The sequence below is a fragment of the Molothrus ater genome, chromosome Z (genome assembly GCF_012460135.2).
Source record: "Molothrus ater isolate BHLD 08-10-18 breed brown headed cowbird chromosome Z, BPBGC_Mater_1.1, whole genome shotgun sequence".
In the NCBI taxonomy this organism is placed as follows: domain Eukaryota; kingdom Metazoa; phylum Chordata; class Aves; order Passeriformes; family Icteridae; genus Molothrus; species Molothrus ater.
Window position 1 is genome coordinate 69544516 of NC_050511.2, and position 27501 is coordinate 69572016.

General features: G+C 55.8%; 3 protein-coding genes across 4 annotated transcripts; 2 read left to right on the top strand and 1 right to left on the bottom strand.

Moving 5' to 3' along the window:
• The first annotated feature begins 1327 nt into the window (after positions 1 to 1327).
• On the top strand, positions 1328 to 3293 carry EXOSC5 (exosome component 5). Its single transcript, XM_036403392.1, has 6 exons — positions 1328 to 1446; positions 1942 to 2055; positions 2541 to 2662; positions 2742 to 2882; positions 2954 to 3043; positions 3129 to 3293. The coding sequence occupies exons 1-6, from the start codon at positions 1341 to 1343 to the stop codon at positions 3219 to 3221; spliced, it is 666 nt and encodes a 221-aa protein (XP_036259285.1). The 5' UTR covers positions 1328 to 1340; the 3' UTR covers positions 3222 to 3293.
• A 7845-nt stretch (positions 3294 to 11138) lies between these two features.
• Positions 11139 to 15397, top strand: SLC25A51 (solute carrier family 25 member 51). The gene is made up of 2 exons (XM_036402885.1): positions 11139 to 11274; positions 11959 to 15397. The coding sequence occupies exon 2, from the start codon at positions 12623 to 12625 to the stop codon at positions 13463 to 13465; it is 843 nt and encodes a 280-aa protein (XP_036258778.1). The 5' UTR covers positions 11139 to 11274; positions 11959 to 12622; the 3' UTR covers positions 13466 to 15397.
• DCAF10 (DDB1 and CUL4 associated factor 10) lies at positions 15389 to 26926 on the bottom strand. Of its 2 annotated transcripts, none has more exons than XM_036402884.2 (7): positions 26621 to 26926; positions 25975 to 26088; positions 23507 to 23704; positions 22216 to 22418; positions 21999 to 22109; positions 20948 to 21093; positions 15389 to 19730 (listed from the first exon to the last, which is right to left on the bottom strand). In XM_036402884.2, the coding sequence occupies exons 1-7, from the start codon at positions 26908 to 26910 to the stop codon at positions 19386 to 19388; spliced, it is 1407 nt and encodes a 468-aa protein (XP_036258777.1). In that variant the 5' UTR covers positions 26911 to 26926; the 3' UTR covers positions 15389 to 19385. The 2 variants fall into 2 exon arrangements, with proteins under 2 accessions (XP_036258777.1, XP_036258776.1); XM_036402883.2 differs by having other exon boundaries at positions 15389 to 19754.
• Between the last annotated feature and the right edge of the window lie 575 nt (positions 26927 to 27501).

Here is a 27501-nt window from a genome sequence, read left to right on the forward strand (position 1 = left end):
AGGAGTTCCCGGTGGAGCTGTGCGCAGAGCTGCTGCACGGCCAGGAGCAGCTGCTGGAGCCCGTGCGGCCCTGGCTGCGGCACAGCCTGGACGCCATCTACAGCCCGCACTGGTGGGAGGCGCGGCAAGTGGAGAGCATCGCGCTGGCCACGCTGTGCATCTGCGGCCCGGACAGGGCCGAGCTCACGCACATGCTACAGAGCTACCTGGGCGACTACACCGCGCCGCTGATCCGCGGCCTCATCCACGTGGCCGTGCACGGCTGCAGGGAGGCCTGGCTGCGGCGGCGCTCACCGCCGGCCCCGCAGGACGAGCCGGACGAGGCCCAGAGCCCCGCGGCCAGCGCTGGGCCCTCCTCGCCGGGCGGGACCCCCGGCCTGGCCCCGGACCCCGCAGGGCCCGGCCTGGGGCAGCGGCCCGGCCGGCCTGAACGCGGGGCTGGGCCCGGCCTTCCCCCCGCCGGGCAGGAGAGGCCCCGCGGCGGCCCCGAGCAGCACCGGGCCCCGGCGGGGCCGCAGCAGGGCGCGCTGGCCCCGGGCCCCTCCGCGCCCTGCCGGGACAGGAGCTGCCGGCCCCCGGCCCGGGTCACTCGGCGCTCCGAGGGGGGGAGGGCCCACAAATCCCGGTGCCCCTTGAGGGTCAGGAGGAGGAAACCAAGGAGGAAATAAAATTGTGACATTTCCGTGACACAGTCTCCCCCCTCTCCTGGGGGCTGTTCCGATGGCCAGGCTCCGTGTGCCAGCATTGAACAGAGAAGGGTCGCGATGCCGCGGGCCGTTCCCGCGTGCTGTGGGCAGCCCCGGCCCCTCACAGCAACCAGGGGCTCCCTGCCCCGTGTCCCACAGCCCCGGAGCCGCAGCGCCTGGCACAGGCGCACCTATGGCCCTGTTCATCTGCAGGATCCCAGACAGAGCCCGGAGGGGGTTTCAAAGGCCATGGAGAACGGATCAGCAGCGAGGTCTGCCCGCTCCGCCAGTGCCCGCAGGCTGACCCGGCTGCCCCCATTCTGTCCCTGCCCTCTGTCCCCACTGTCCCCAGTCTGCCCCTGCCCTCTTCCCCACTGTCTCCGACTGTCCCCGGGCTGTCCCCAATATCCCCGGGCTGTCGCTGCCCTCCCTGAGGCCGGGCTGTCCCCGGGCTGTTTCGCGCTGCCCTGCCCTCCCCGAGCCGGGGCTGTTCCCCCACTGACCCCTCCCTCCGCTGCCGGCCCGGCCCTGTGTGGAGAGGGGCGCGGCCCAGCACGACGCCCGGCGCTCATTGGCTGTTACGACACCCGGCGCTGATTGGGTGTCGCGCGGCCCGGAAGCGGAAGCGGCTACGGAAGCGGAGATACGGCCGTGATGGCGGTGGAGATGGATGTGGCGGACGGGCAGTGCCGGCTGCGGCCCTTCTCCTGCGAGCTGGGGCTGCTCTCGCGGCCCGACGGCTCGGCCACCTTCCTGCAGGGTCTGTGGGGCTGCGCTCCGCGGGGCTTCCCTTCCCTTCCCATCCCTTTCCGCAGGGTCTGTGGGGCTGGGCTCCCCGAGACTTCCCATCCCATCCTATCCTATCCCATCCCGTAGGGTCTGTGGGCCTTCCCTTCCCTTCCCTTCCCTTCCCTTCCCTTCCCTTCCCTTCCCTTCCCTTCCCTTCCCTTCCCTTCCCACATTGTCTGTGGGGCTCCACTCACCAAGGTCTCCTTTTCCCAGCCTTCCTCTCCCGAGACTCCCCATCCCATCCCGGCTTCGCTTCCCGGGGCTCCTCGTTCCTTCTCAGCCATTCCCGCAGTGTCTGTGGTGCTGCCCGTCCCAGGCCTCCCCTTCTTTGCCTCACAGAGCTCCCCTGCTGCACGTCCCGGGGCTCCCCTTGCCAAGTCCCGCTCCCACCCTTCCCGCAGGGTGCCAGGGGCTGCCGTTGCCGGGAGCGGCCTCCTCACCTGAGCTCTGCTCTCTGTGTGCCCAGGTGACACCTCGGTGCTGGCCGGGCTCTATGGCCCTGCGGAGGCCAAGATCAGCAAGGAGCTGCCGGACCGGGCGGCGCTGGAGGTGCTGCTGCGCCCCAAGGTGGGGCTGCCAGGTGGGAACCCACCATCCTGTCCCTGTCCCAAAATAGGGTCTTCCCCCCAGAGGTATTTGGTTTATTTACAGGCCTTTATTTCAGTTTTTCTGGGTGGCAAATCCACAACTCCATCACAACCAAACCCATTCTCTACTGACACGTTTTATCAATCACAGGCACTGCAGTGCCCCGGTTCTGTGGGTAATCAGTGCCCTCCCTGCTGCTGGGTACCGAGCCCCTGTCTGCTGTCACTGCCCAGTGCCACGCTGGCTCTGTCCCTGCTGTGCCTGGGGCTCCCTGCCCTGTGCCCAGCCCAGCTGTGCCCAGAGTTTGTCCCTTCTCCTGGCACTGTCCCCGCCGTGCTGGCAGCCCCTGGGTGCCCCTGGCCCTGGGTGTCCCTGGCAGGGATCTCCATGTGCGGGGCTGCTGCACTGTCCCGGGGCGGCCCTGGGGAGCTGGGCAGGGAGGTTTGGGTGCCAGCTGACAGGCTGCCCGCTGTGCAGGCGTGCTGGAGCGCAGCCGGGAGCAGCTGCTGCGGCAGACGTGCGAGGCCGTGCTGCTGGGCGTGCTGCACCCGCGCACCGCCATCTCCCTGGTGCTGCAGGTGCTCAGCGATGCTGGTTCCGTATCCTTCCCTCCGTGGGGCAGCCTGGGGGGCAGGGGGACGGGAGCTCTTGCTGCTGTGGGTCCCTTGACATGCCCAGCTGCTGTCGTGCTGCCTGAACGCCGCCTGCATGGCGCTGTTGGACGCGGGGCTGCCCCTGGCCGCCCTTTTCTGTGGGGTCACCTGCGCCCTGCAGCCCGACGGCACCATCCTGCTGGACCCCACGGCCCGACAGGAGCAGGTGAGCCCTGTGTGGGTGGGGGGCCCTGCTCTGGGTGTGCCCCCCAGCCCTCCTGACCCCTGTCCCTGCAGGAGGCACGCGCCATCCTCACCTTCGCCATCGCCAGCAGCAACAGGAAAGTGCTGATGACCACCACCAAGGGCAGCTGCTCTGTGGAGGAGGTGAGGACTCCCCGGGGGGGGTTTGGGGTGCAGGATTCCCTCACAGGGGGCCTCACACACAGCCCTTCTCCCTGGTCCTGCGCAGATGCAGCAGTGCCTGGCCGCAGCCCAGTGTGCCGCCAGCACCATCTTCCAGTTCTACCGCGACTCCGTGCGCCGCCGCTACTCCAAGTGCTGAGCCGGGGACACCCTGCGGGCAGCTGGACTGGCCTGGGCCCCCAGCCCTCAGTAAAGGACCCTTTTCCCTCCACTCTGCCTCCTGAGTCCATCCTGTGTCACGGGGCCTCCTGAGAGGGGCACACACGGGGACACTTCTGGGGATACATGTCCCAGGACCTGCTGGCTCCTGACACCCCCAGGGTGGGGACAAACGGACACGGCGTGGGCACGGCCCTGGTGGGACACCCAACATGGCACTCCAGGGTGGCACACATGTGCAGGTACACCCAACATGGCAGCCACAGCACCTCCTGAGGGGGGCACACATGGGGACGCTTCTGGGGATACGTGTCCCAGGACCTGCTGGCTCCTAAGACTCCGGTGGTGGGGACAAATGGACACAGTGTGGGCACGGGCCTGGTGGGACACCCAACATGATGGCCCTGGGGTGCCACACATGTGCTGGGACACCCAACATGGCGGCTCTGGAGTGTCACACATGTGCTGGGACACCCAACATGGCAGCCCTGGGGGTGGTGTCTTGGTCCCTCTGGGAGCCTCTCAGGAGCCCTGGGCCAGTCCTGAGTCGGCAGACACTGGGGGGCAGCCCTGACACAGCCGACAGCGGGGAGACACTCTCTGTGCCCCGAGGGTGCTGAGGGCACCTGGGCTGGGGGGAGACACTCTCTGTGCCCCGAGGGTGCTGAGGGCACCTGGGCTGGGGGGAGACACTCTCTGTGCCCCGAGGGTGCTGAGGGCACCTGGCCTGGTTGCCTTTGCAGCAGAAGAGACACCAGAGACAGCGGTAGATGATAAAGGGCCGACTCTTAGCAGGGGTTAATCCAAGGCTTTATTAGGAGTCCCATAGGAGCTCCTGCACCTCAGGGGGCTCCTGCCGAGAGCCCCGGGAGATGTGCCACGGTCACATTTAAAGGGAGGTGGAAACCAAAAGTAGATAACACCCTACCAACCATTAAGTGACCCTAAGGGATGGATGCTGGGGATAGACATACAGGACAGCGTATGGGGCAAGGCTTGGGGGGCTGACTCCCAGCCTCTGGCTAATCACTCGACAACTTGGACCAAAACTTCTGGATGGAGGGATGGGATGCTGAGTGATTGACAGAGAGCCAGGGTGGGGGTTTGGGGATGATCTCATCCCAGGAGAGGGATAACACAGATAAAGGGAGGGGAGTACAGTCTGGGATAAACCATTTGGGAAAAATATGGGAATACAAAACAAAACTACTTCAAAGTATTACAAAGTATAAAAATGCAGTACAACAGGGCGCCACACATGTGCTGGTACACCCAACATGGCAGCTCAGGGGTGCCACACATGTGCTGGGACACCCAACATGGCGGCTCAGGGGTGCCACATATGTGCTGGTACACCCAACATGGCAGTACTGAGGTGCCACACATGTGCTTGTACGCCCAACATGGCGGCTCAGGGGCGCCACACATGTGCTGGGACACCCAACATGGCAGTACTGAGGTGCCACACATGTGCTGGTACACCCAACATGGCGGCCCCGGGTGCCGCTATCCCGCCACACCGTCCCGGTACACCCAAGATGGCGGCGCAGCCGGTGACCTTCGAGCATGGCGCGTCGACTCCGTGCCTTCCTGGGCGGTGCTTGTGTCACCGCGACCAATAGGGAGGCGGCGTTGGGCTGGATCACGCAGTGGGCGGGGCGATGCTGACGCGTCTGGCCGCGCATGCGCGGTGGTTGAGGGATGAGGAGGATATGGAGTCAAAGAGGAGGATCAGTGGGGTGCAGTAACGGGGAGCACTGGGGGTGTAGGGGCAATAAGGGGGATGTGGGGGGCATTACCGGGGGCTCTGGGGGTGAGGGGGCAGTAGCGGGGGCACTGGGGTTGTAGGGGCAATAACGGGGGCAATATCGGGGTTCAGTGGGGGTGTAGGGGCAATAATGGCGGCAATTTCGGGGTTCCGTGGGCTCAGGGCTCCCCCACGGGCAGCGCCGGGGCAGCTGTGAGAGGTGAGAGATGCGGCCCTAACGGAGGTGCCAAGCCTCACCCAATAAAAGTTAATGTGCACAGCAATGAAAGCTGCGAAAAATGCCAATCACTTGTTTTTAAAATTTTAAAAGTTTAATAGTAATAAAATTGTTATAAATAGAGTAATATAATTTGGACAATTTGAATTAGGACAATATGAGACAACAGTACCAAAGAGTTGTGGACAGCCCGGGTACCTTTTCTGGGCAAAATAAGCCCGAAAAAGCATCCACGTTAACAGAGGATTAACCCTTAAAACAACAGCCTGTTGCACATTCATACACCTCATCCATGATGCATCAATTCCATTCAAACACAGGATTCTGGCTGGGCAGTGTCAGCTGCTTCCTCTGAATCCTGACAGCACCTTTGAGGCAGGAAGAAGTTCGTTTCTCCTGATAATGGGGCAATAAATTCCCTTTCTCTGAAAGATTCAGGTGTCCTGTGGTTGCTATCTCAGTGTGAGTCCTTTCTTTAAAAAAAGTATCCCACATAGCACATTTTTTTATTTTTATTGTATTTTAACATTTTGTTATAACCTAAAACTATATTTAACACACTACTTAAGACAATTAATACAGCATAACTTTCTAACATAACACATATAATATTCATTTGAATATTTGTGAAAAGCCAATCATGATAAAATACACATTTTTCACCTTATAGATGAGTAATGAGATGATTGGCTCTCGCAATTAAAAGATAACTATTGTGTGAATATTAAGAGAAGCTTTAGTGATGTACGGTTATGTTATTGTATTATGTATGTCCTCTTTCCCCCCATAGCTCCCTTTCCCCCCTGTATTGTTGCCATCAGACAGCTGGGCTGTCTGGCACAGGTACAAAGAAGCTGCACAGGTGTCCCTTGCATGGGGCAGGTGGGGATGGAAAAGCTTGGGGGTGCTCAGGGGGTGGGCATGGCAGCACCTGAGCTCCAATGCAGGTACAAGGAAGCAGTTTGCACTGATAAATGGCAAAGAAGAGCTGACTGACAGACTTTGGGAGGGGCCAGGGTCACTCTGACCAGCAGAGATTCTGAGAGCAGCCCTGTGCACCTGCACCCTGCCAGGCTGCCAAACTGGACTCACTGGCACTGCCCAGCACACTCTGAGCTCCTCAAAGAGAGCACTTACAAATTTACACAGCAGAGGTGTTCAATATTTTCCAGACAAACAAAATCACTTCTTAAATCCACATCTTACAAGAGTTAAGAAATAATTACAAATTGCTTTTGCATAGCCCACTTTGACAAACAGCAGAGATCAGAAGGTGTCACTGTCACATTTTCTGAAAAATCCCTTTGCCAGGACTTCTTCTCCTGGGAAGCTGAGAAGCCTCAGAGAAAAAGAAAACCAATATTATCCCATTTGCTTCTCCCTGTTTTGCTGCTTTGGAATGGGGTTGGAGATTGTTTATCCAACGTGTGAATTGTTTTTAGTCAATGACCAATCACCATCCAGCTGTGTCGGACTCTCTGGAGATCGTCATGAGTTTTTCATTAGCATCTCATTAAGCCTTCTGTAAGGATCCTCTCTCTATTCTTTAGTATAGTTTCATTACAGTATAATATAATAAATAAAATATAATAAATATAATAAAATATAACGGATATAATAAATAGAAATATAATAAATAAAATATAACTAATATAATTAATAAATATAATAATACAATATAATTAATGCAATATAATATAATGCAATATAACATAACATAACATAACATAACATAACATAACATAACATAACATAAAACAATAAATTAGGCTTCTAAGAAGATGGAGTCAGATTCTCAGTTCCTCCTCTGTCCCGGGGACCCATAAAGTACCAGGAGAAGTTAATTAAATTCACTCCTTTATTTGCCCATTCGGACGGGTGCCTCGCTCGGTCTCAGCTGCACGGGGAGCCCCGCGGGGTGTGCCCGTGGCCCGGCTCCACCGGGCGCGCTCGGCTCCCGCGGGGCCACGGCCCGGTCCCCGCCGCTGCGCTGGGCTGGGCTGGGCCCCGTCCGGCCGCAGCGAGCCCAGCGCTCACAGCCCTGACCTGCTGCAGGGTGCTCCTGCTCCCGCTCCAGCTGGAGCTCCTGCCTCAGCAGACTCCCGCTGGCAGCTGCCAGGGAACGCTGCCCTTCCTCCGCACCTCCGGTCTGCAGAGCCGTGGAACGAAAAGGGGCCCAAACCCTGCGCTGGGCAGCCCTCGGGCAGTGCTGCTCTGGGCAGGGCTGCAGGGGATCCCCCAGCCCGGCAGCAGTGCCAGCCCTGGGGACTTTGGCAGTGAGGGAGGGCAGCCAGCCCTCGCCAGCACCATCCCGTCTGGCACGGGCACAGATCTGAGCGCTGTGGGCATCTGCAGGCTGAGGGAAAGCCCCAGTTCAGTGCCCAGCGGGTGTCCCTGGCACAGACACGTTTCATGAAAAATCCTTCCCTTAGGACTTTTTCTCCTGAGAAGCTGAGAGGCCTCAGGAACAAAATGCAAACAATGGTTATCTGCTGCTGTGGAATGCAGCAGGTGCATCTGGGATTGGGCTCATGTGGTTGTTTCTAATTAATGGCCAATCACAGCCCAGCTGTCCCAGACTCTGGTCAGTCATAAGATTTTATTATCATTCCATTCCTTTCTATTGCTTGCTAGCCTTCTGATGGAATCCTTTCTTCTATTCTTTTAGTATGGTTTTAATATATCATTTTCTTTTAATATAATATATATAATAAAATAATAAATCAGCCTTCTGAAACATGGAGCCAAGATTTTTGTCTCTTCCCTCATCCTGGGACCCCTGAGAACACCACCACATGTCCCCAGCCAAAATCCCCTCCTCTCTGATCTCTGACCCAGGCAGGCTCCAGCCAGGAGTTCTGCAGCCCCCAGCCTCTGCAGCTGCGCTTTTACAGGCTCCGGTGGGCCTGACTGGGTGACCCCAGCCTGCCCTGTACTCATCCTGCCACCTGTGATTTCACCACCGGCTGCAGGAAGCAGGCAGCTGCCAGCACCCTGCCTTTCCTTGGGGCTGCTCAGCACCAGGGAAGGAGCTGTGGAGCAGCAGGGAAGGGGAGAAGGGCTCACAGCGGGCTCACAGACCTTTGCTGCCCCGTGTGCAGTGCCCAGCTGGGCTCAGGTGCCTGCAGGCGCTTCCTTCCAGTTCCACCTGCCCTCAGGAGTGAAGGAATGCTCTCACTTGGCAGCCCTGAGGCACTGCCAGTCAAGGCAGCCCAGTGGCCAAAGCCTGGACTGCTCCTCCTGCTGCAGACCGGAGCTCCAGGTGCGTGTGAGGGGCGTGCACCTGGCTGCTGTGTCACCTGCTGTCCCCTGGGGCTCCACCGTGCGCCCTGTGTGCACGGCAGCTGTGGGGCAGGACGGCAGGGCACTGAGCAGCTGTGGGGCAGTGCTGGCCCAGCCTCTCCACCTGTGCAGCAGCTCACCTGCTCCCCGTGTGCTGGGCAGCAGCTCCAGCCGGTCACAGGGGCCAGCGGGGGCCAGGGCAGCCTCAGGCTGCCACACTCACAGGAGCCAGCAGGAACACACCGACCTCCATCTGCACCTCTGCAGGTGAGGACAAGGTCACAGAGTCACAGAACCACCGAGCAGGGAAAACAGCTCCGAGGCCATCAAGCCCAACCTCCGAGCAAAGGTCGAGCTGGCCTCGTCAGCTCGGGCACAGCAGAGTGTCCCTGAACACCCCAGGGACAGCCACTGCAACACCTCTCTGGGCAGCCTGAGACAAAACTGATACCCGACCTGAACCTCGCCAGTGCTGGAATCCAGGACATCCCTCTGGCTGCCCTGGATTGCCCAAACCCCTGCCTGAGGGCTCAGAGACCCTGGCACAGAGCCCAAGGTGGCTGTGACTTGATTATGACCCATGGAAAAAGTTACAAACCTTAGATGAGCATCTGCAAGCCACGAAAGTCTAAGTAGAATAATAGTTAATTTGCCACAGGGTGAAAAATAGATTTTTGGCTTTTTGGTATGGGGGTTCAGGGGGCAAGATGGAGGGATCTGGGCATGTCCAGCCTTTCTCCTTCTTCTTCTTGGCCTCCATCTCCTGGGTGATGTTGGCACTTTTGGGTTGGTTTAGAGTAGAAGCTCAGTGTCTAACACAGGTGATGGGTATTGGGAAGTAACTGTAAATATTGCACAGGTAGTTTTTAGTATAAAAAGATAACCCTGCCCTGGGGCAGGCAGAGTGCCTCTGACTGTCCTGCTGAGCAGACCTGGGCAGGACAGGAGAATTTTATAGATAAGGAACAATAAACAACCTTGAGACCGAGAAATGCAGAGCTCTGACTCCTTCTTTGAGCATTGGGCTGGGAAAAGAGACTCTCTAACACATCTTGGGGTCACTGTGAGCAGCAGAAGTGCCCAGACCCCAGCACGGCTTTGAGACTGTGTCCTCTCATCAGTGGCTGTGCAGCCAGCACAGGAAGGCAAAGCCTCACCAGGGCTCACAGGATGTGCAAACCCACGCCGGATCCGTGCCAGCGCAGGCACAGCTGACCGGGGCTGCCCACACGCGGACTCTGGCCCCTGTCACCCCCTCAGGCTCACAGGCCAGCAAGGCCACCTGAGCTGTTCTGGGCTTTCTGCTCCCTCAGGGCAGTCAGGCCTACATCGCTAAACAGGGGCTTTGGCACAAACAAACCCATCTGCAGGGCCTGCCGAGGACACGGCGCTCCTTCGGAAAGGACCATTCAGGAGAAGTCCTGCCTGACAAGTGCTCTGTGCTGCCCCGGCACACAAGGCCATGCCTGTAAGCAGCACTGCAACACCCTGCAGCGGCTCCGAGGCCCTCCAGAGCCCCCATAACTGCCTGGGTGAACTGAGGAGAGGCTTCAAACACATTGGGCCACACATAAATTAACAAGTCATGAAGAGAATCTTCACAGCCGAAGCCACAAACACCAGGGGACATGCGCTGCACCACAGCACTGGCTGTTTGTCCGTTTACAAGATCCCTGCGAAGAGAGCAACGAGACTTAAAAGCAACACAATTGGACAATATTTCCTTCCTCAGGGGCTCCTTGGGAAAGGATCCGTTCTGTACCCGGCAGGACCCTGCAGCCAGGAGAGGGACCAGGCAGCAGCAGCACCCACGGCCGAGCCCCCGTTCCCAAGCCGCACGCAGACGCACTGGGCAGCCCCGGCAGGGACAGGGCTCAGTGGCGGCGGTGACACATCCCTCAGGGCCGGAAAGCCTCTGCCCCGGCACGGCACACGAGGGGACACCGGGACGGAGCTCGGCGGGACGCGGAGCCCCGCGCTGCCCCAGCCCCAGGCCGGTGCGGGCACCGGGGCGCTGAGCTGCACGGCCTCGGGCAGCGGTACACACCGCAGTGAAAGCGGGCCGCACCGTTTGTTACCGAGCCGGTAACACCAACTCAGTTCCGCGCCAGCACACACACCCCCCGGCGCTGGCCGTGCGCTGCGAGGGGCACCGCGGGCCGCCTCTGCGGGGAGCGGTAGGACCCAGCTCTCCGGGGCCGGGGGCCGGCTGGGACCCCCCGGGGAGCATCTGCGGCCGCACGAGGGGCACAGAGCCCGGCCCGGCCCCGTGCGGAGCTCTCCGGGAGCTGAGTTCTCCCGGCCCGGCCCCGTGCGGAGCTCTCCGGGAGCTGAGTTCTCCCGGCCCGGCCCAGCGCGCCGCTCTCCCAGCCCGAGGCTCCCTCAGGCCGCTCCCTCAGGCCGTTCCCGCCACACTCCCTCAGGCCGTTCCCACCTGCCTCTACCCCGCCCCGGGGGGGGGGGCGTAGCTAGAGGATCACCGCTATCTGATTGGCGGACGCACGTGGAGGCGTGGCCTGTGCCAGGATGGTTGACACCGCCGGGTCCTCGCACGCTCCGCTGGCCCCGCCCCGTGCGGTAGCGTGGTGGCGTCACACGGTGGCGCGGTGACGTCAGAGAGCGGCGCGAGGCCGCGCCGTGCCGGGCGCTTGTGGCCCCGCGATCGCGGTAACGGTGCGGGCCCGGTGCGGGCCCGGTGCGCTCCGCTCAGCTCAGCTCCCTTCCGCTCCTCTGTGCTCCGCTCCGCCATGGCAGCGCCGCCCACAGGTGCGTCCCGTCCCGCGGCGGCCGCGCAGGCGCCGGGGTAGCGGCAGCCGCGGTTCGCTGGGCCCGGCCGCAGCCGCAGCCTCCGCCGGGCTGACCTTGGGCCTCGGTGGCGGCGCTGGAGGGTGGCGGTGCGGCACGGCGGGGCAGCACACGGTGCCGGGGGAGCGGGAGCGGCCCCGGCCGGTGCGCGGGGCTGCGGCCGCCGCGGCCCGGAGCAGGAGGCCCCGCCGGGAACCTGCACCGGCAGCGCGAGGGCTTCGCCGGGGACGGAGCCACTGCTGCCATCAGAGGCAGCGGGACCTCGGAGCGCAAACGGCTCTGCCATTCTTCCCCCATCCTTTCTCTGCCTTTCTCCCCCCGCCCTTTTCTTCCCTCCCTTTTCTCCTCCCTCTTTCTCCCAGCTCCTTTCTGTCTCCCTGTCCTTTCCTTTTCCTTCCCCCGTCCTTTCTCCCCTCCTCGTTTCGGTAGCTCCTCATGCCAGGCAGGGCTGTTGTCCCCAAGCACCCCTTAGATCCTGGGGTCTCCTGTGTGCTGCTGGTGCTGGGGAGCATTTGGGGCTCAGGAACACCCCCAGCCCCACACGGCTGTCACAGACCTTGCTGTGATCGAGGGTGGGATTTGGGCACCTGCAGAAACATCTTCTCATAACGGTTAAATAAATAATCCCATTCTTCTGTCAAACAGGGCTTGCCAAGTAGAGATCTCTGCAGTCCTTCTTCAGACTGTCTGGCCAAGCTGCCTCTGTCCACGTCCTTCAGGAGCCTGGGCCCAGCTGAATTCCACCTGTGACCCTTCTCAGCAGAGCGAGGACGTCGGGCACGGGGGCTGATGCAGAGGAGGCTGCATGGCAGTGAGCTGGGACTGATTGAATCGCTGCCCTGTGCCAGTGGGGTCACACCTGTGTGGCACCTGTGCCTCCCTGTGGGTGGTGGTGAACCTGAGTTACCTGGTGTTTTGTGCCACGGGGAGAGGCAGAGTGTAAGGATCAGGCTTTGTGATGCCACTGCACACTTTTGATGTAGTTTTGGTGTTGCATAGGTTTTTTGGCAGCCTCTCTTTTGTTCACAGTGTTCTGTTAGCGTGAGGGCCAGCCTTTCACTGTTGGAGCTGGTGATTCCAGGGGGAGTTATTTCTGTTTAGGTTTGGAACAGCAGAGAAGGGAAGCAGTGCTGCTCTCTGAGGTTGCCTGGCTGCGGGCAGGCATGGCCCAGCCCCTGCCAGCGCTGGCTGTTCGCTGCTGCTCCCCGCGGGCGCCGGGGCGTTGCTGCAGGCTGCAGGGGTGATGCGGTAGCGGCGGGGCCGGCTCCGGCTGTCTCACCGGCTGTTCCTGGCACGGAGCGGCGGCGCCATGGCTCGGGCAGCCCCCGAGGAGGCGCCGGGCTCCTCGGGCAAGCACTACGTGTGCGGGCTGTGCGCGGCCTTCACCAACATCGCGGTGACGTTCCCCATCCAGAAGGTGCTGTTCCGGCAGCAGCTGTACGGGCTGCGCGCCGGCGAGGCCGTGCGCCAGCTGCGCCGCGACGGGCTGCGCACGCTCTACCGCGGCATCCTGCCGCCGCTGCTGCAGAAAACCACCACGCTGGCCCTCATGTTCGGCCTCTACGAGGATTTCTCGGCGCTGCTGCTGAGCCACGCCCGCGCCCCCGAGCTGCTGACGCGCAGCGCGGCCGCCGCGCTGGCCGGCACCACCGAGGCCGTGCTCACGCCCTTCGAGCGCGTGCAGACGCTGCTGCAGGACTACAAGCACCACGACAAGTTCACAAACACTTACCAGGCTTTCAGGGTGCTGAGGGCCTACGGGGTGCGGGAGTACTACCGGGGATTGGTGCCCATTCTGCTGCGGAACGGGCCCAGCAACGTGCTCTTCTTCGGGCTGCGCGGGCCCATCAAGCAGTGTCTGCCCGAGGCCACCTCGCACAGCTCTCACCTGATCAACGACTTCATCTGCGGGGGGCTGCTGGGCGCCCTGCTGGGCTTCCTCTTCTTCCCTGTGAACGTGGTAAAGACTCGCATGCAGGCTCAGATCGGTGGCGAGTTCCAGTCCTTCTCCAAAGTGCTGGTGAAGATCTGGCTGGAGCGCGACAGGAAGGTGATCCACCTGTTCCGAGGAGCCCACCTGAACTACCACCGCTCTGTGCTGTCCTGGGGGATCATCAACGCCACCTACGAGTTCCTGCTGAAGCTGCTGTGACCCGTCCTGCTTGAGGGGCACCAGCACTCAGCGTCCCCGGTCCCAGGGAGCAGTGCCTGTGCCTGTGGCAGGTAATTCCTCCCAGCCTTCCGTATTTATGGGGTGAATGGTGATACATTTAAACCTTGGTGCAATTATGATGAACTTCTTGAAGTATTCCTTTGCTGGCAGGCGAGTTTGCCCATAACAGAGCTACCAGACAAACACAAGGTGTAAAAGAGGAAAGAGACGTAGTCTGTATCACTCCCAAAATTGCGCTATGCTCTGTGGTGGGATGCACTCCACTGCCCATATTTAGAACATGAGAATCAAGGAGGAGCTGAGGAAAAACAATTCCATTGCCTGATCATCTTCCCAGTCTCGATTTTGGAACTGCATTTTCAGATGTTTTGGGGTCCTCATTACTTTGTGCGAAGCTCAAAGGACAGATACAGAAGGGGATGGCTGAAGTGCAGAGCTCCCAGCTGCACCTCAGCCTGCTGCAGCCGCTGCAGGGTGCAGCCTGTGGCGACCATGTCCTCCAGCCGTGGCACTGAACGTGTGACCTCAGCCCAGGCTGGATCTGTGTGTGTTGTGTGCGTGCTTGTACGTGTGCCTTCCTGTCAAAAGGGAAAAGTGGAAGGAATGGGACAGCAAACTCACTAAAGCTTTAAAGTGTCCTTCCTCGTTAAAAAACTTGGGAGTTTGTTCTGCTTTTTCCGGGGATTTTTTATTTTTTAATTGCTGCTTTTTCTGTTGCCTCCAGCTGCAGGATCAGGGAGGTGTCCCTGTGTGTAAGGACACTCCAGCTCCTGCGGCTGCTCAAGCACTTCACAGGCTTTTTGCACTGCCACGTCTTGTCTTTTCTCAGCTCCATCTGTGGAGTTACCGATCACGAGGTGTTTGTACCCAAAACTCGGGGTTCTGTCTGCTTGGTGTGTTGTTAAAGGTTCTGCAACATAGGAGTGGCACGGGCAAGGTGAGAGTCCTGGGTGACCTGCTTCAGTGGAGGTCTGTAGGTATAGTGGGAGACGAAAAGCCAAAGATGACCTTGGAAGCAGGAAAGGTGGAGTGCTTGGGGATGTGTTTCAGGACTTCTGTTGGCAAACTTTGAAAGGGACTGACAGCAATCTGTGTGTTACAGACACAGGAGATGAGAGAGAGGAGACTTGAGGCTTTAGATACAGGGACAGAAGAGCGAGCACAACCCTGAGCTAGATTGAGGGTCCCAGCTCAAAAGTGTTTGAGTCTCCCTGAGGGCTTCCTCTTCAATTAAACTATACATTCACATATAAACCAAAACACTTTGGATGATCGGGAGCAGCAAAGCTTTCAGACACTGCTTTGAATTTAGTCTTTACCTAAGTCTTGGAGGGGCTATTGCTTTTCTGAATTTGAGTTTTCCATTTGCTAAAACTGTCTTCCAAAATTGATTCTAATCAGTGTGTTGTAATCATACAGTCCTGAGCTTCAGACAGCATGGGTGGGCACAAGAGCGAGTTCCTGCATCCCAGTGGTGATTATGCATCTAAATAAAATGTTTACTGGATGTTTGTTACTGGCAGAATCTGATTTTTACCAGTGTACCTTCTTTTTGTAATCACTCCTTGATGGAATAAAAACAAAATCTGCATCCTGTTTCTCTGTGGAAGATGTTATGTGCTCCTGTAATGTCAGGGAAGCCAAAGTGTTGAGGATGAGAGTCTGGCACAAGCCCAGCTACCCCAGCAAAAATGAAATAGTGGCACCCTGGGTCTGAGGTTCAGAGTCACTTTTGAGTCTTGAAATGTCACTTTCAGAAAAATTTAATGTAAAAGCAGTACTGTGACATGCACACTCGTGAATGGCGGCATCTAAGCACTAGGAAGTGTTTTTCCTTTTAATTTTTAGGGGATATGCAAGAGCCAGCATGGCTGATTGTAACATAAATAAAATACGTTTCAATTCAGTGAATTATTAAATGTTTATTATGCAAGCAAGAGAAACTGTCCACAAATAGTAAGTTACTGTACGGCTGTAAGTACAATACTTCCAAAGCAGTTCTGATACTTCATATACGGTATTAAAAGGCTACAGTTTTTACTAGGAAATCTCAGGTATTTCAAAATACTCTACATGCACAATTTGTTTTTTTGTATTAAAAACCTTATACTTAACTGAGGATCTTTAGTGCTTTAGAAAATGCACCTTTGACTAAGATCAGCCAATGAGAAGTTTCTGTTTCCTGCAGGTTAAAAACATGATGGGTCGTTGACTTCTTCCTTTCTCTCCAACTTTTTAGGATCTTGTAAACTAAATTTTTTGAAACCTTTCATTTGGCAAGTGTATTTCTTTTTTCCCCAAAGAGTTTATATGTCATAGAGCAACAGACCCATGTATTACAATGTCAGAACCATCTCCACATCAGTGCTACCCAAATTAAAACCACAACACAAACAAACAGAAACAAAGCCCACTAAATTAACCAAGACCCCTCCTCCCCCCCCCCCCCCGAAAAAACTGATGTTTACATTCTAATTCTGGTAGTAGGCATCGAGCTGTCCTTACCCCAAGACTCCACGAGTGCAAACAATCGTGTGTGTGTGTGTGTGTGTGTGTGTGGGCACCGCTGTGCTTGTCCTCTATCCCCATGGCGCGGCGGTGCCGTCCCGGCGCGGGCACGGCGGGACCCGGCAAGCGGGGAGCCCGCCCGCCGTGCGAAACCAGCAGAGCGCTCACAGAGCTCCGTGCACCCATCCCGCTCCGTGCACCCATCCCGCTCCGTGCACCCATCCCTGGCGCTGCCGCCCCAGCGCACGGACAGCGCGGCCGGCAGCCGCCCCGGCCCTCTGCCAGCGCAGTCCTTCCTCCCCTGGAAATGTCTCCTTACAGTTGTTTCAGAGTTTTGTACACTTCTCGAGGTCGAGCGTTCAGTCTTTGAAACACAACTAGAAGCTTTTTTTTTTTTTTTTTTTTTTTTTGACTACCTAGAAATAACCCAAAGCTCACCAACACAGAATTTCATTGTTTCAGTAATGCTACTGAGAGAGAACTGAAAACACTTGCACCACTACATGACTGTGAGGCATGTCAGCTGTAAGCCACTGAGAAGTGACCTTCACAGGTAAAACATGGTAAAGCCTTCATGGAAAACTTCCAAGTTTGTTGAAAAGGAGTAATCAATCGAATGACCAAAATCTAAGACTACCTACTTAAGCTAATTCAAACTTATTACAAATGTCATCAGAAAAACTAAGTAACATTTCTACAGCATACATGTACAGAATCTGTCATTTTATGCATCTGCTGGACACGCTACAAAAGCATCAAGGTGACCAAACCCCTCCACCAGGTGAGCTGCCGGTCCCAGAGCCAGGCAGGGCCTGCCAGCCAACCACAGGTGCTATCAAGGAGTGGTGGTGACGACGCATCTGCCACACATCTGTCACTTCAGGGTTATGGTTCCTCTGTACAGAAAGGTGAGTGTCCAAAGCTCAGCACAATACTGGTGTAAAACACAGCGTATCATGAGGTAGAATTTAAAAGGTAACACTCAGTGCATATTCACAGGCATGGCATTACAGTCACTAGGGATCCACCAGTCTGAGGAGGTTCTGACAGGAAAACAAAAACAGCCTTGGAAACACAGACAGAGCCACCCAAGAACTGCCTCGGTCCTGTGGGTGCTCCCTTCACCTCCAAAACAAACACTGTGCAAGCCCGTGAGAACCCCAAGGTTCTCTCAAGTGTCCCTGTAGTCCCTTCCACGATGCGTAATAAAACATTAAATAAGGTGAGAAAACAGCAGCCTGGCAGTGGGACAGCAAAAGCTGCTCTAGTCCTGGGCAGGACCTGGGTGCTTTTCCCCAAACAGCTTGGCCCATACAAACTCCTTGTAGCTCCTCCTTTGCAGGAAAAGCCTGCATGCCAGGCTTGTCCCCACATTTCCTGCACACACTGCACACCCAGGGTGCTGAACCACAGCCAAGGGAATGCCCTGAGGGCTTCCACAGCCCAGCAGACCCACCTGCCCCACTGCAGGCCTGGGCCAGCAGAAGGGATGGTTGCCCTCAGATTACCCTACACACAAAACTGAAGGCTTTGCATTACCAAAGAAATTCTCCAAAAGAGGAAACTTGTGATTTTCTTCTCTCTAATGCAAAGGAGGCTTTAGTTTCAATGATTTCCGCACCAACACCAGGGTATACTACCCACATAAATACAAAGCTACAGGAGGGTCCTCAGGCTTACCTTTCCAGCTCTCTCACGTCCATAAACGTTGTCTTTATCCCCAAATACGTTTTGCAAAAGGCTTTGTAAGAGTCAGCTTTGAACAAGTGTGCTCTGCTGAGCCAGAGAGTGTACCTGAACACCAGCAGGTGACAGTCCTTTCAGGTAAAGTTCCCTGCTGAACTGAGTGTGTGACTAGTCCGCAAAACTTCAGTGAAACACTAAAAAACCTCATCTGGGAACATATAAGTTATGAGAATGTTATGAACTGATATGGATGTACAACACCTGTGCATTTACAAGGTTAGCTCTATTAATTTGAGGGCTGAAATCTGGCATTCATACTCTGGGTGTGACCACAGAATCACAGTCCCCTCAGCTGGAAGGGACCCACAGGATCACCCAGTGCCACCCCTGCCCTGCCCAGAGCCCCAACAATCCCATCCTGGGCATCTCTGGGGTGCTGTCCAAGCTCTGCTGGAGCTCTGGCAGCCTTGGGGCCGTGCCCATTCCCTGGGCAGAGCCAGCAGTTACCCTCTGGGGAAGCAGAACCTTCCCTGATCCATCCCAAATCCCCCTGGCCCAGCCCCAGCCGTGCCCTGCTCCTGTCCCTTGTCACAGCAGTGCAGATCAGTACCTGCCCCTCCACTGCCCCACAGGGGGATGTTCAGGAGCACCAGGAGATCTCATCTCAGACTCCTCCAAGCTGAACAAACCAAGTGATCTCAGCTGCTCCTCGTACAGCTTCCCCTCCGGGGTGAGCAGTACAGTGCTCCACATCTGATGACAAACCTGGTTAGATCCAGGTAGATCCCACTGTTGGCAGGTTTGCTTTTAATCCCCTCCCAAACTGACAGCACATGTGAGGAAAGGCTCATCTGGCGATACCAGGAACACATCCAAATGGATTTCCCCCACAGACAGAGTGCAGCCAGGTGTGTGTGGAAAAACAGCCAGGTGGGAAATATCCCATCAGCAAAAAGCCACCATGATTCAGATGTGGAAAGCCCCCTGCAACAGACACCTGGCAGAGCAGGGGCCAGAGCTGCCCTGCTGCACGGACCCAGAGAGACCCTCAGGGCCAGGGTCCTCCCTAGTGCTGAGTGGGGGGCTCAAGGGGAGCCTGCCTGTGCAGGGGTGGGCCTGGGTGACCTCCAGTGGTCCTGCCAGCCTAAGCCACGCCGTGACTCATTTTCCTAGCCAATGACAACCACATTAACATAGAAATAAAAGCAAAATTCCTTTTTTTTTTCTTTTTTTTTTTTTTTTTCCTTTTTGGTGAGAGTAACTAACCGTGTTGCTTATGTAGATAAGCAGTCCATTATCTACTAATCACCACAGAGTTGCTTCAGCGACAGAAGAGGAAGCAGAGGTAAGGCAGTCCAGCTCCTGTGGGACAGGAGGTACCTGGGCACCCTGCCCCTCTGTGCTGCTCCAGACAGCCCACTGGAGTTGTGCTGAAGGCAACAATCAAGTATCAGGGTACAAACACAGCAGGACAGCAGCCCGATGGCACAGGATCAGCAGGAGCAGAGGTTCTGCTGACAGAGCTGTGGGCTCACAGATGCAGGACCCAGATCCACGCGGCGCTGGCCAGAAAAATCCTTCCAGGTCACATCCCGAGGGCACAGCAGCCGTGACTCCGCTGGGCTCCGAGGTTTTGGAGAGAGCACACTTCCACTCAGCTGAAGGAAAACCCTCCCAGGTCCATGCAGGGGGGCCGCTGCCGTGCCTAGAACTTTGGCTGGTAGAGGGAGACGCGTCCGCTAAGGCACCCCGAGGCGATCTGACAGTGCGTGGGCGAGAACTTGGTGGTGAGCACCACGTCGTTGTGGGAGTAGAGCGAGCGGATCTCGCGCAGGGGGCTGGCCTCCCGCGGCAGGCAGTCCACCAGCTCGCTGCAGTGCGCGTCGAAGCCCAGCAGGCGGATGCCGAAGCCGTGCGGCGACGAGATCATGCGGCCGTCGGGGCTGAAGCAGAGCTCCTTGATGTAGCCCCGGCCCACGTTGGCCTCCTCGATGCAGTGCGTCAGGCGCAGCGAGCAGCGCGGCGACACGGGCCGCACCGGGGCTCCTTCCTGGAATTCATAGACACAAGTCCACTAAAGGGAGAGGCAGAGAAAGGGACACTGAAAGAGAAGTAAAGCACTGCAAACACACATTCCCTCCCCCTGCACCTCTAGCGGTGACAGCAGCTCGTGTGAACAGGAGGGACACGCTCCTGCTGGGCTGCTGCCACTGCCTCAGCGCCTCCCTCCCTGTGAGCTACCCGAGCAAAGCGAAAGCGGCTGCCCAGCACTAAAGCTGCTCTTCTGATTACATGGCTGCCAGGTATAATCTTTCCAATCTGGGTTTCATCTGCAGAGGGCAAAGCCTAATCTCCTTTGGCCAGGCACCTGCTCTAATTTAGTAAATATTTAAATTAAGTCCATATAGTCAGATTCAGCTGACTGTACCTCAGAGCAGATCACTGGGATTTTATGCCTTTGCCTTCAAAAGGAATGGAATCTTGAAGCAAGTGGGTAACAGACTTTTGAAGGAAGGTTATGAACAGCTCTGCAGCCAGTTTGTGATTTGTGAGACACATTAAGGATCCCTGTCTGTCATCCCATTATTTAATATCAGAACAAATGTAAAAAAAAAAAAATCAATGACAAAGTTTATATTGTGTTTATTCTACTTCACCCCCAAGACAAGCATTCCTAGCTCTGTTTCATGCATCGTTCTGAATTAACCACAACACGAAAAGTACCAATGAATATTCATAAAACAGAGTAAGGCAGACTCTAGGACTAAGAGACACTATAACTCAGCCAATCATCAGTACCAGCTGACCCAATGTAACATTTTGCATGTTACAGAAATTTTGTGTTGTACATCAGTTTGAAGGCTGCAGAGCCAGCATTAAAATTTATAACCAATCTGCAAGGCTTCCACTCAGTCCTCTACACTTGTGTAAAGGGTTACCTTTACAAAGAGTGACTTTCTTTAACAAAAACAACAACAAAAAACCCCAAATAAATGCACAGAGACAGAAAAAATCCCACCAAAACCAACTGAACCTCAATTTACATCAGCCATCAAAGCAACTAGCACTTTTATTATTGGTCCAGTACTATTGTCTACTGTTGGTCAAGCTAGAGGAGCAGAATCTGCAGCTTGCAGCTGAACTGTAGCTGGTCTTATGACTTCCTGCATCAAGCAAAAGGCTTGAAGCAGGTTCTAGCAGGAAGATCATTTAAGAAAAAAAGCCAGAAGCACATAATTGAAAGAAGAGCACGAGGCAGTGTGTTACCTCCTGGTCATCCGTGTTGCTGGAGCAGCGCAGCAGCGTGGCCCAGCCCTTGGGGTGCAGCTGCAGCGACGTGATGCAGTTACCGCGGTCTCTCTCTCCAGGAACCTCTGGTGTTAACACCTCGAGGCTATTCCTAGGTGATCCCCCTGCAAGGGAATCAACTGTGAGTCTCAGTGAAATGCACACAGTGACCTCCCGCTCTCTCACCAGTCCTGCTGCTGAAATGGGGGCACACCTGTGGCAGCTGCCAGGACAGACTGCACCGTCAGGACAGGGAGACTCAGAGGGTCACAGGAACCCTGAGCCCACACCCATGGGCTCAGTCCCCACTTCAAACAGCTCCTTTTGGTGACATTGGAGTGCCAAGACCTGCACGGAACCCACCACACTGACAACTACACTAACCTTCCACACTCATGCTCCTCCTTGGTATTACAGCAAAATCTAAAGAGTGAGGCTCTTATGAGATTTGCTGATTCTCAAACTTGTATGATGTGCCCTCCAAATTCCTCCCAACACTTGCTCAGCTTGCAGCTTTTCTCCCTTCTTCCCCTCAGCCCCAGGTAAATCACTCCCTGGCATCCAGGTAAGCCTCCTCTCACCAGTATGCTTCAGCATCTCACAACCACAAGTAGCTAAAAATTAACATTACATTCTTTCAAATTACAAGGGGTGCACAAAGTATTCACCCATTTGCCAAATTCATGCTGATTCTCTGGAGTTTTCACTGAAAGAACATTCACACAAACTTTGTTCATGGAAAATCACAAGGAAAAGGGAGCACCTCCATGAAACAACAACATACTAACATAAAATACAGATCTTGATACTTTTACCCAATTTCTCAGACGTAAAACCTGATTAGATCCCCAGGCTTTGGTGTGCAATGAGATTTTATTGGTTTAATACAAGTCTCAGCAACACCATCCTTAAAAAACCACAGGACAAAAAAGCAGTTCTTCTCGATTGTACCCTGGCCTCTTTTGGATACAGTAAATCAAAGTCCAAGGTTTATTTTCATTTATCTCTTTGTTTGGTGATCTGTTCCTACCTTCTCGCTGGGAGGGCCGTGACAAGGTTTTCTCAGAGGGCGGCCCTGAGTTGTTCTGGTGGCAGGGTGAGCCCACAGCTCGAGGGCCAGAGGAGCCTGACGACGTTATATCTGCAAACACAGCGCACAGGTGAGCCCACAGGTGTCCCAGCACAGGTGGGCTGCTGCCCAGGAGCAGCCCACAGCACAGGCCCTGCCACTCCTCCCCAGCACTCACCTGAGCTTGACGTGGTCCTCCTGGCCCGTAAAATGGGGTAGCTGCCAACCTCTAAAGACTTGTTTAGGTCAAGGTCGTGCAAAATCAGAAGGTAACCAGAAGAGGTGGAGATCAGCATTTTGGAACAGTCTGGCGTCAGCCTCATCCGCATCAGAAAACGGGTGTGAAAAAACTTCTTGTGGGGACATCCATCCTCTGTGCACCTGGACAGCAAGACAAGCACAGGAGGGGCTGTGGTCAGCTGCAGCTCCAGGCCCTGACTGTGTCCACAAGGGTCCAGGAGGTGCCCAGCATCATTCATTTTGTTCACCCCAAAACCCTTTTTTAAAGCACTGTCTTTATCCTACTTTTTAATGGAATGGGTGAAGTCACATCCTCCCACAACTACAGCAATGAGGACAGAACCTTCTCTGGAAGGAAGAACTACGTTCTGGCACGTGGCAAGAGAAGCTCCTGTCTAACCATTGCGTATTTTATGATTGGCTTTTTGCAAACATTAAAGTGAATATTATATGTGTTACATTAGAAAGTAATGCTGTATTAGTTCTCTTAAGTAGTGTGTTAAATATAGTTGTAGGTTATACATAATGTTAAAATAGCAACTATGCTATGTAGAATACTTTTTTTCTAAAGAAAGGACTGGCACTGAGATGGCAGCCACAGGACACCTGAATCTTTCAGAGAAATGGAATTTATTGCTCCATTATCAGAACAAATGAACTTCTTCCTGCCTCACTCAGCCCTGAAGAGCTGTCAGCATTCAGAGGAAGCAGCTGACACTGCCCAGGCAGAATCCTGAGTTTGAATGGAATTGATGCATCATGGGTGAGGTGTATGAATATGCAACAGGCTGGTGTTTTAAGGGTTAATCCTCTGTTAACGTGGGTCCTTTTTGGGCTTATTTTGCCCAGAAAAGGTACCCGGACATCCATAACTCTTTGTTTCTATTGTCTTGTATTGTTCTAATTCAAATCGTCCAAATTATTATTTATAACCATTTTATTCCTATTAAAAACCAAGCGATTGGCATTTTTCACACCTTGGCAATGGCTATAAAGTGGTCCCAGTGTTTCAGAGCACAGTGCAGCCCCACTCTGGGAGGGAGGCTCTGCCTCCTGCATGGAAGGCCTGGTGGTGCCTGAGCTGGTGGTGCCTGTGCTGGTGGTGCCTGAGCTGGTGGTGCCTGAGCTGGTGGTGCCTGTGCTGGTGGTGCCTGAGCTGGTGGTGCCTGAGCTGGTGGTGCCTGAGCTGGTGTGCTGCACAGGCCCCACAGCTCAGCCCAGCCCCGTACCTGTTGGTGTCCCAGATGATGACGTTGCCATCGAAGCCCGAGGTGACCAGCAGCCTGGTGTTGGTGTCGTACTCGATGTTCTTGACCCAGCTGGTGTGGCCATGCAGCGTGCACACTTTGGTGTTGAGCTTCCTCAGGTCCCAGAGCGCGATGGTGGTGTCGTCGGAGCACGTGGCGAACAGGCGGTTATCCAGGAACCTGCCAGGAGGGAACAGCTCAGGGCGCCCTGCAGGGCACCACAGAGACACCAGGGCAGCCCCAACAAACCCCTCTGAACTCAGCACAGAGACACCAGGGCAGCCCCAACAAACCCCTCTGAACTCAGCACAGAGACACCAGGGCAGCCCCAACAAACCCCTCTGAACTCAGCACAGAGAGAACAGCCCCAAACAAACCCCTCTGAACTCAGCACAGAGACACCAGGGCAGCCCCAAATAAACCCCTCTGAACTCAGCACAGAGAGAACAGCCTCAAACCCCCTCTGAATTCAGCACAGAAACATCAGGGCAGCCCCAAACCCCCTCTGAATTCAGCACAGAGACACCAGAGCAGCCCGAATAAACCCCTCTGAACCAGCCAGCAAAGAGAACAGCCTCCAAATCCCCTCTGAACTCAGCACACAGATACCAGAACAGCCCCAAACAAACCCCTCTGAACTCAGCACAGAGAGAGCAGCCCCAAACCCCCTCTGAATTCAGCACAGAAACATCAGGGCAGCCCCAAACCCCCTCTGAATTCAGCACAGAGACACCAGAGCAGCCCCAGATAAACGCCTCTGAACTCAGCACAGAGAGAACAGCCCCAAACCCCCTCTGAATTCAGCACAGAAACATCAGGGCAGCCCCAAAAAATCCCCTCTGAACTCAGCACAGAGACACCAGGGCAGCCCGAATAAACCCCCTCTGAACCAGCCAGCAAAGAGAACAGCTCCAAATCCCCTCTGAACTCAGCACACAGATACCAGAACAGCCCCAAACAAACCCCTCTGAACTCAGCACAGAGACACCAGAGCAGCCCCAACAAACCCCTCTGAACTAGCCAAACTAGCCAAAACAGAGACAGCAGCCCAAACCCCCTCTGAACTCAGCACAGAGAGAGCAGAGCAGCCTCAAATCCCCTCTGAACTAGCCAAAACAGAGATACCAGAGCAGCCCAAACAAACCCCTCTGAACCCAGCACAGAGCACACACCAGCAGCAGCTCCACTGCAAGCACAACTGCTGGGCTATGAACCAGCAGCGCCTCTGGAGCAAACACAGAGGCACAGCACAAGTTTGGCTTGGGGTTTTTTAGGGGGTTTGTGAGCCAATGAATTGTGTGCCAGCCACACAAGAGCCAAAGCACCAAAGGAGCAGGTGCTCAGACAGCACCCCAGCCTGTTCCCCCTCTGCACAGCACTCAGCTCGCTGGGGCTGGCAGCAGCACAGCTGGGAAATCAATGGCATAAACACAGCCTAGAGCTTCCTGAGGCAAATGCAAGGCTTTCCAAAAGCACTGAGTGAGGATGGTGTCTCGTTTGAGCACACCCCAACACAAGTTACTGGGTTCAGTGAGAAAATGAACGGATGGAATCACTGAGTTTGCAAATCAAAGGTGAGCACCACTGGAACCCAGGTGTGCCTTCAGCTTCAGAAGGACAGGGCACGCTGGCTCATGTTTGGGATTCATTTGGTGAAGGTGCTCCATTGAAAAAAGCCCTACCTGAGGTAAAAGGAACAAGACACCCATCCAAAAAAACACACACTAAAAATCCTTCAGGCCCAGAGCTACACCACAGCAACAGCAACCAACTGTCAAGGAGAAAACCCCAAACTTTGGTGAACAGTAAGCAGTTTTGGTGCTGACCACAAGGAACCCCTGCAGTGCCTGTAACCCTGCTCACTGAGCTGAGCAAGGCTCCAGGTAATGCTGTATAAACTGTGCAGGACAGAGGTCAGCTCCTCTGTGCCACACAAACACACGTTTTAACCCAGCTTTCCTGACACAGTCCCAGCTGATGTAAAACATCAGTCTTCTGTAAAAAGTACAACCAGCTTGTGAAAAACATCAACTTATCTGAGGGACATGGCACCCCACATCATATTTGGCTCTTTTGAGTGAAAAGACTCAGAATGTTCTACAGTTTTCATGGGGCTTTTTGTTTGGGTTTAGTTCTTGGTTGAAGCTTTTTTTGTTGCTGTGTAGTCAGTTGTTGGTTTGGGGTTTTGGAGTGGGTTTTTTTGCTTTGAGAATCTGAGTGAAGAGCAGCTGGAATACTGTTAGAAGATGCCTTAAAATCAGACCTCAAAATCTACTACCAGAACAACTTAAACCCCCTGAATTTAAAAGGAAAAATACGACATGATAAAAACAGTGATGGATTTAGAGTCTGCTCCTGCTATTTCCAGCTCTATCCCAAGAAGGAGTAAGATTTAAATTGTAATGCTTAAGCATAGGCAGAGCTGTGCCAAAAGGTCCCTCCCGACTTACCTGATGTTGTTGACACAGTCCTCGTGAGCTTCAGAGAGAGTCTTGATGTGCTTTGAAGATATGGGGTCAAAGAGCAGGACCTCAGTCTGTTCACAGGCCACGGTCAGCACGGAGCTGCAGGGAGCACAACACAAAACCCACGTTTGTGGTGGGTTCTGCCCTCCACCTGTGTCACCTGGTGCCTCTGCCCACACCGCCCAGGGGCTCTGAGACAAGAAAGGTAACACCGAACCAAAGGTTTATCTGCAAATCAGTGAGGTTTTTTCACTAAAACCTTGCAAATTACAGATTTATCAGCACCAGGGGACTCCCAGCAGCAGCTGGAGGAGGATTGTCACCCCGGTCCCCTCCTCCTGGACACGGAGAGGCTCCACTTCAGGACAGCTGGGAGGGGCACAGCAGGACACCTGACACCAGGTGCGTGCCCCAGTCCTTTAAAGCACAGCCCAGGGGTGCTGCTGATGCACACAGCGATGACACCTGGTCACCAGAGCGGGCCCTGCGCCTCGGGATCCGGGGCACACCTGGAAGGGCATCCCAGGCACACCTGGGCGGGGATCCCCCGGACACACCTGGGCGGGGGGATCCAGGGCACACCTGGCGGGGAGCCGCAACACGCCGCCCCCCCGGGATGCGGCACACCTACCCGTCGGGCGAGTACTCGAGGTTGAAGACGGCGCCGTGCGTGCGGGTGCTGAGGGACACGGAGTCGGCGGGCTGGATGGCGCCGTACAGCCCGGTCATGGCGCCGAACGTGTCCCGCGCCGGGTCCACGGCGGCCCCGCGGCCCAGGCAGCGCCCGCGCAGCCAGGCGAAGAGGCCGCCGGGGGCGGCGGGCCCGGTGTCGGCGGGGTCGGCGTGGCTGCGGGGCTGTGGGTCCGGGCCCGGCTCCGGGGCTACCTGAGGGCCCGACTCCGGCCCCGGGCCCGTGCTCATGGCGGCGGCGGTAGCGCCCGCCCGCGTCCGCCCCCTGCCGGCCGCCCCGCCGCACTGCGCCTGCGCCGCCCCGCCCCCGCCCCGCCCCTGCCGAGTCGGAGGGGCACCGCGCCTGCGCGGCCCCGCCCCAGGCCCCGCCCACGCGGTCACCTGCTCGCCGCCCCACATGAGCGCGGTGCTTCAGGGCCTGGCCCGCTCCGAGCGGCACCGGGAGATGGCACCGAACCGAGGCGGGCCGAGCCGAACTGCACCGAACCACAGCGAGCCACACCGAGCCCAACCGAACCCAGCTGAACAGGACAGAACCGACTTGAACGGACACCGAGCCGAGCGGAACTGAACTGAACTGAACTGAACTGAACTGAACTGAGCCGAGCCGAGCCAAACTGGGCCCAGCGAGCCCAACCAAGCCGAACCGTACCCAGCCGAACTGAGCCGAGCTGAACTGAGCCAAACTGAGTCGAACCAAACCAAACTAAACTGAATGGAAAATGCAAACCCCCTCCCTCTGAATTGTTATGATTTTGAAAATAAGGGGCTCTCAGGCAAAGATATGGGAGTAGGAATAACAGTTCTGTACTAGGAAAATCA

Bases quoted from the DNA above. Each gene is read 5' to 3' on its own strand.
- DCAF10 (XM_036402883.2), bottom strand. From the start codon at position 26,910: ATGAGCACGGGCCCGGGGCCGGAGTCGGGCCCTCAGGTAGCCCCGGAG. The intron at 22,110-22,215 runs GTGAGTGCTGGG...CTGTGTTTGCAG, and splicing joins GAGGACCACGTCAAGCTCAG to ATATAACGTCGTCAGGCTCC. The intron at 21,094-21,998 runs GTAGGAACAGAT...ATTCCCTTGCAG, and splicing joins ACGGCCCTCCCAGCGAGAAG to GGGGATCACCTAGGAATAGC.
- EXOSC5 (XM_036403392.1), top strand. From the start codon at position 1,341: ATGGCGGTGGAGATGGATGTGGCGGACGGGCAGTGCCGGCTGCGGCCC. The intron at 1,447-1,941 runs GTCTGTGGGGCT...CTGTGTGCCCAG, and splicing joins CTCGGCCACCTTCCTGCAGG to GTGACACCTCGGTGCTGGCC. The intron at 2,883-2,953 runs GTGAGCCCTGTG...CTGTCCCTGCAG, and splicing joins CCACGGCCCGACAGGAGCAG to GAGGCACGCGCCATCCTCAC.
- SLC25A51 (XM_036402885.1), top strand. From the start codon at position 12,623: ATGGCTCGGGCAGCCCCCGAGGAGGCGCCGGGCTCCTCGGGCAAGCAC.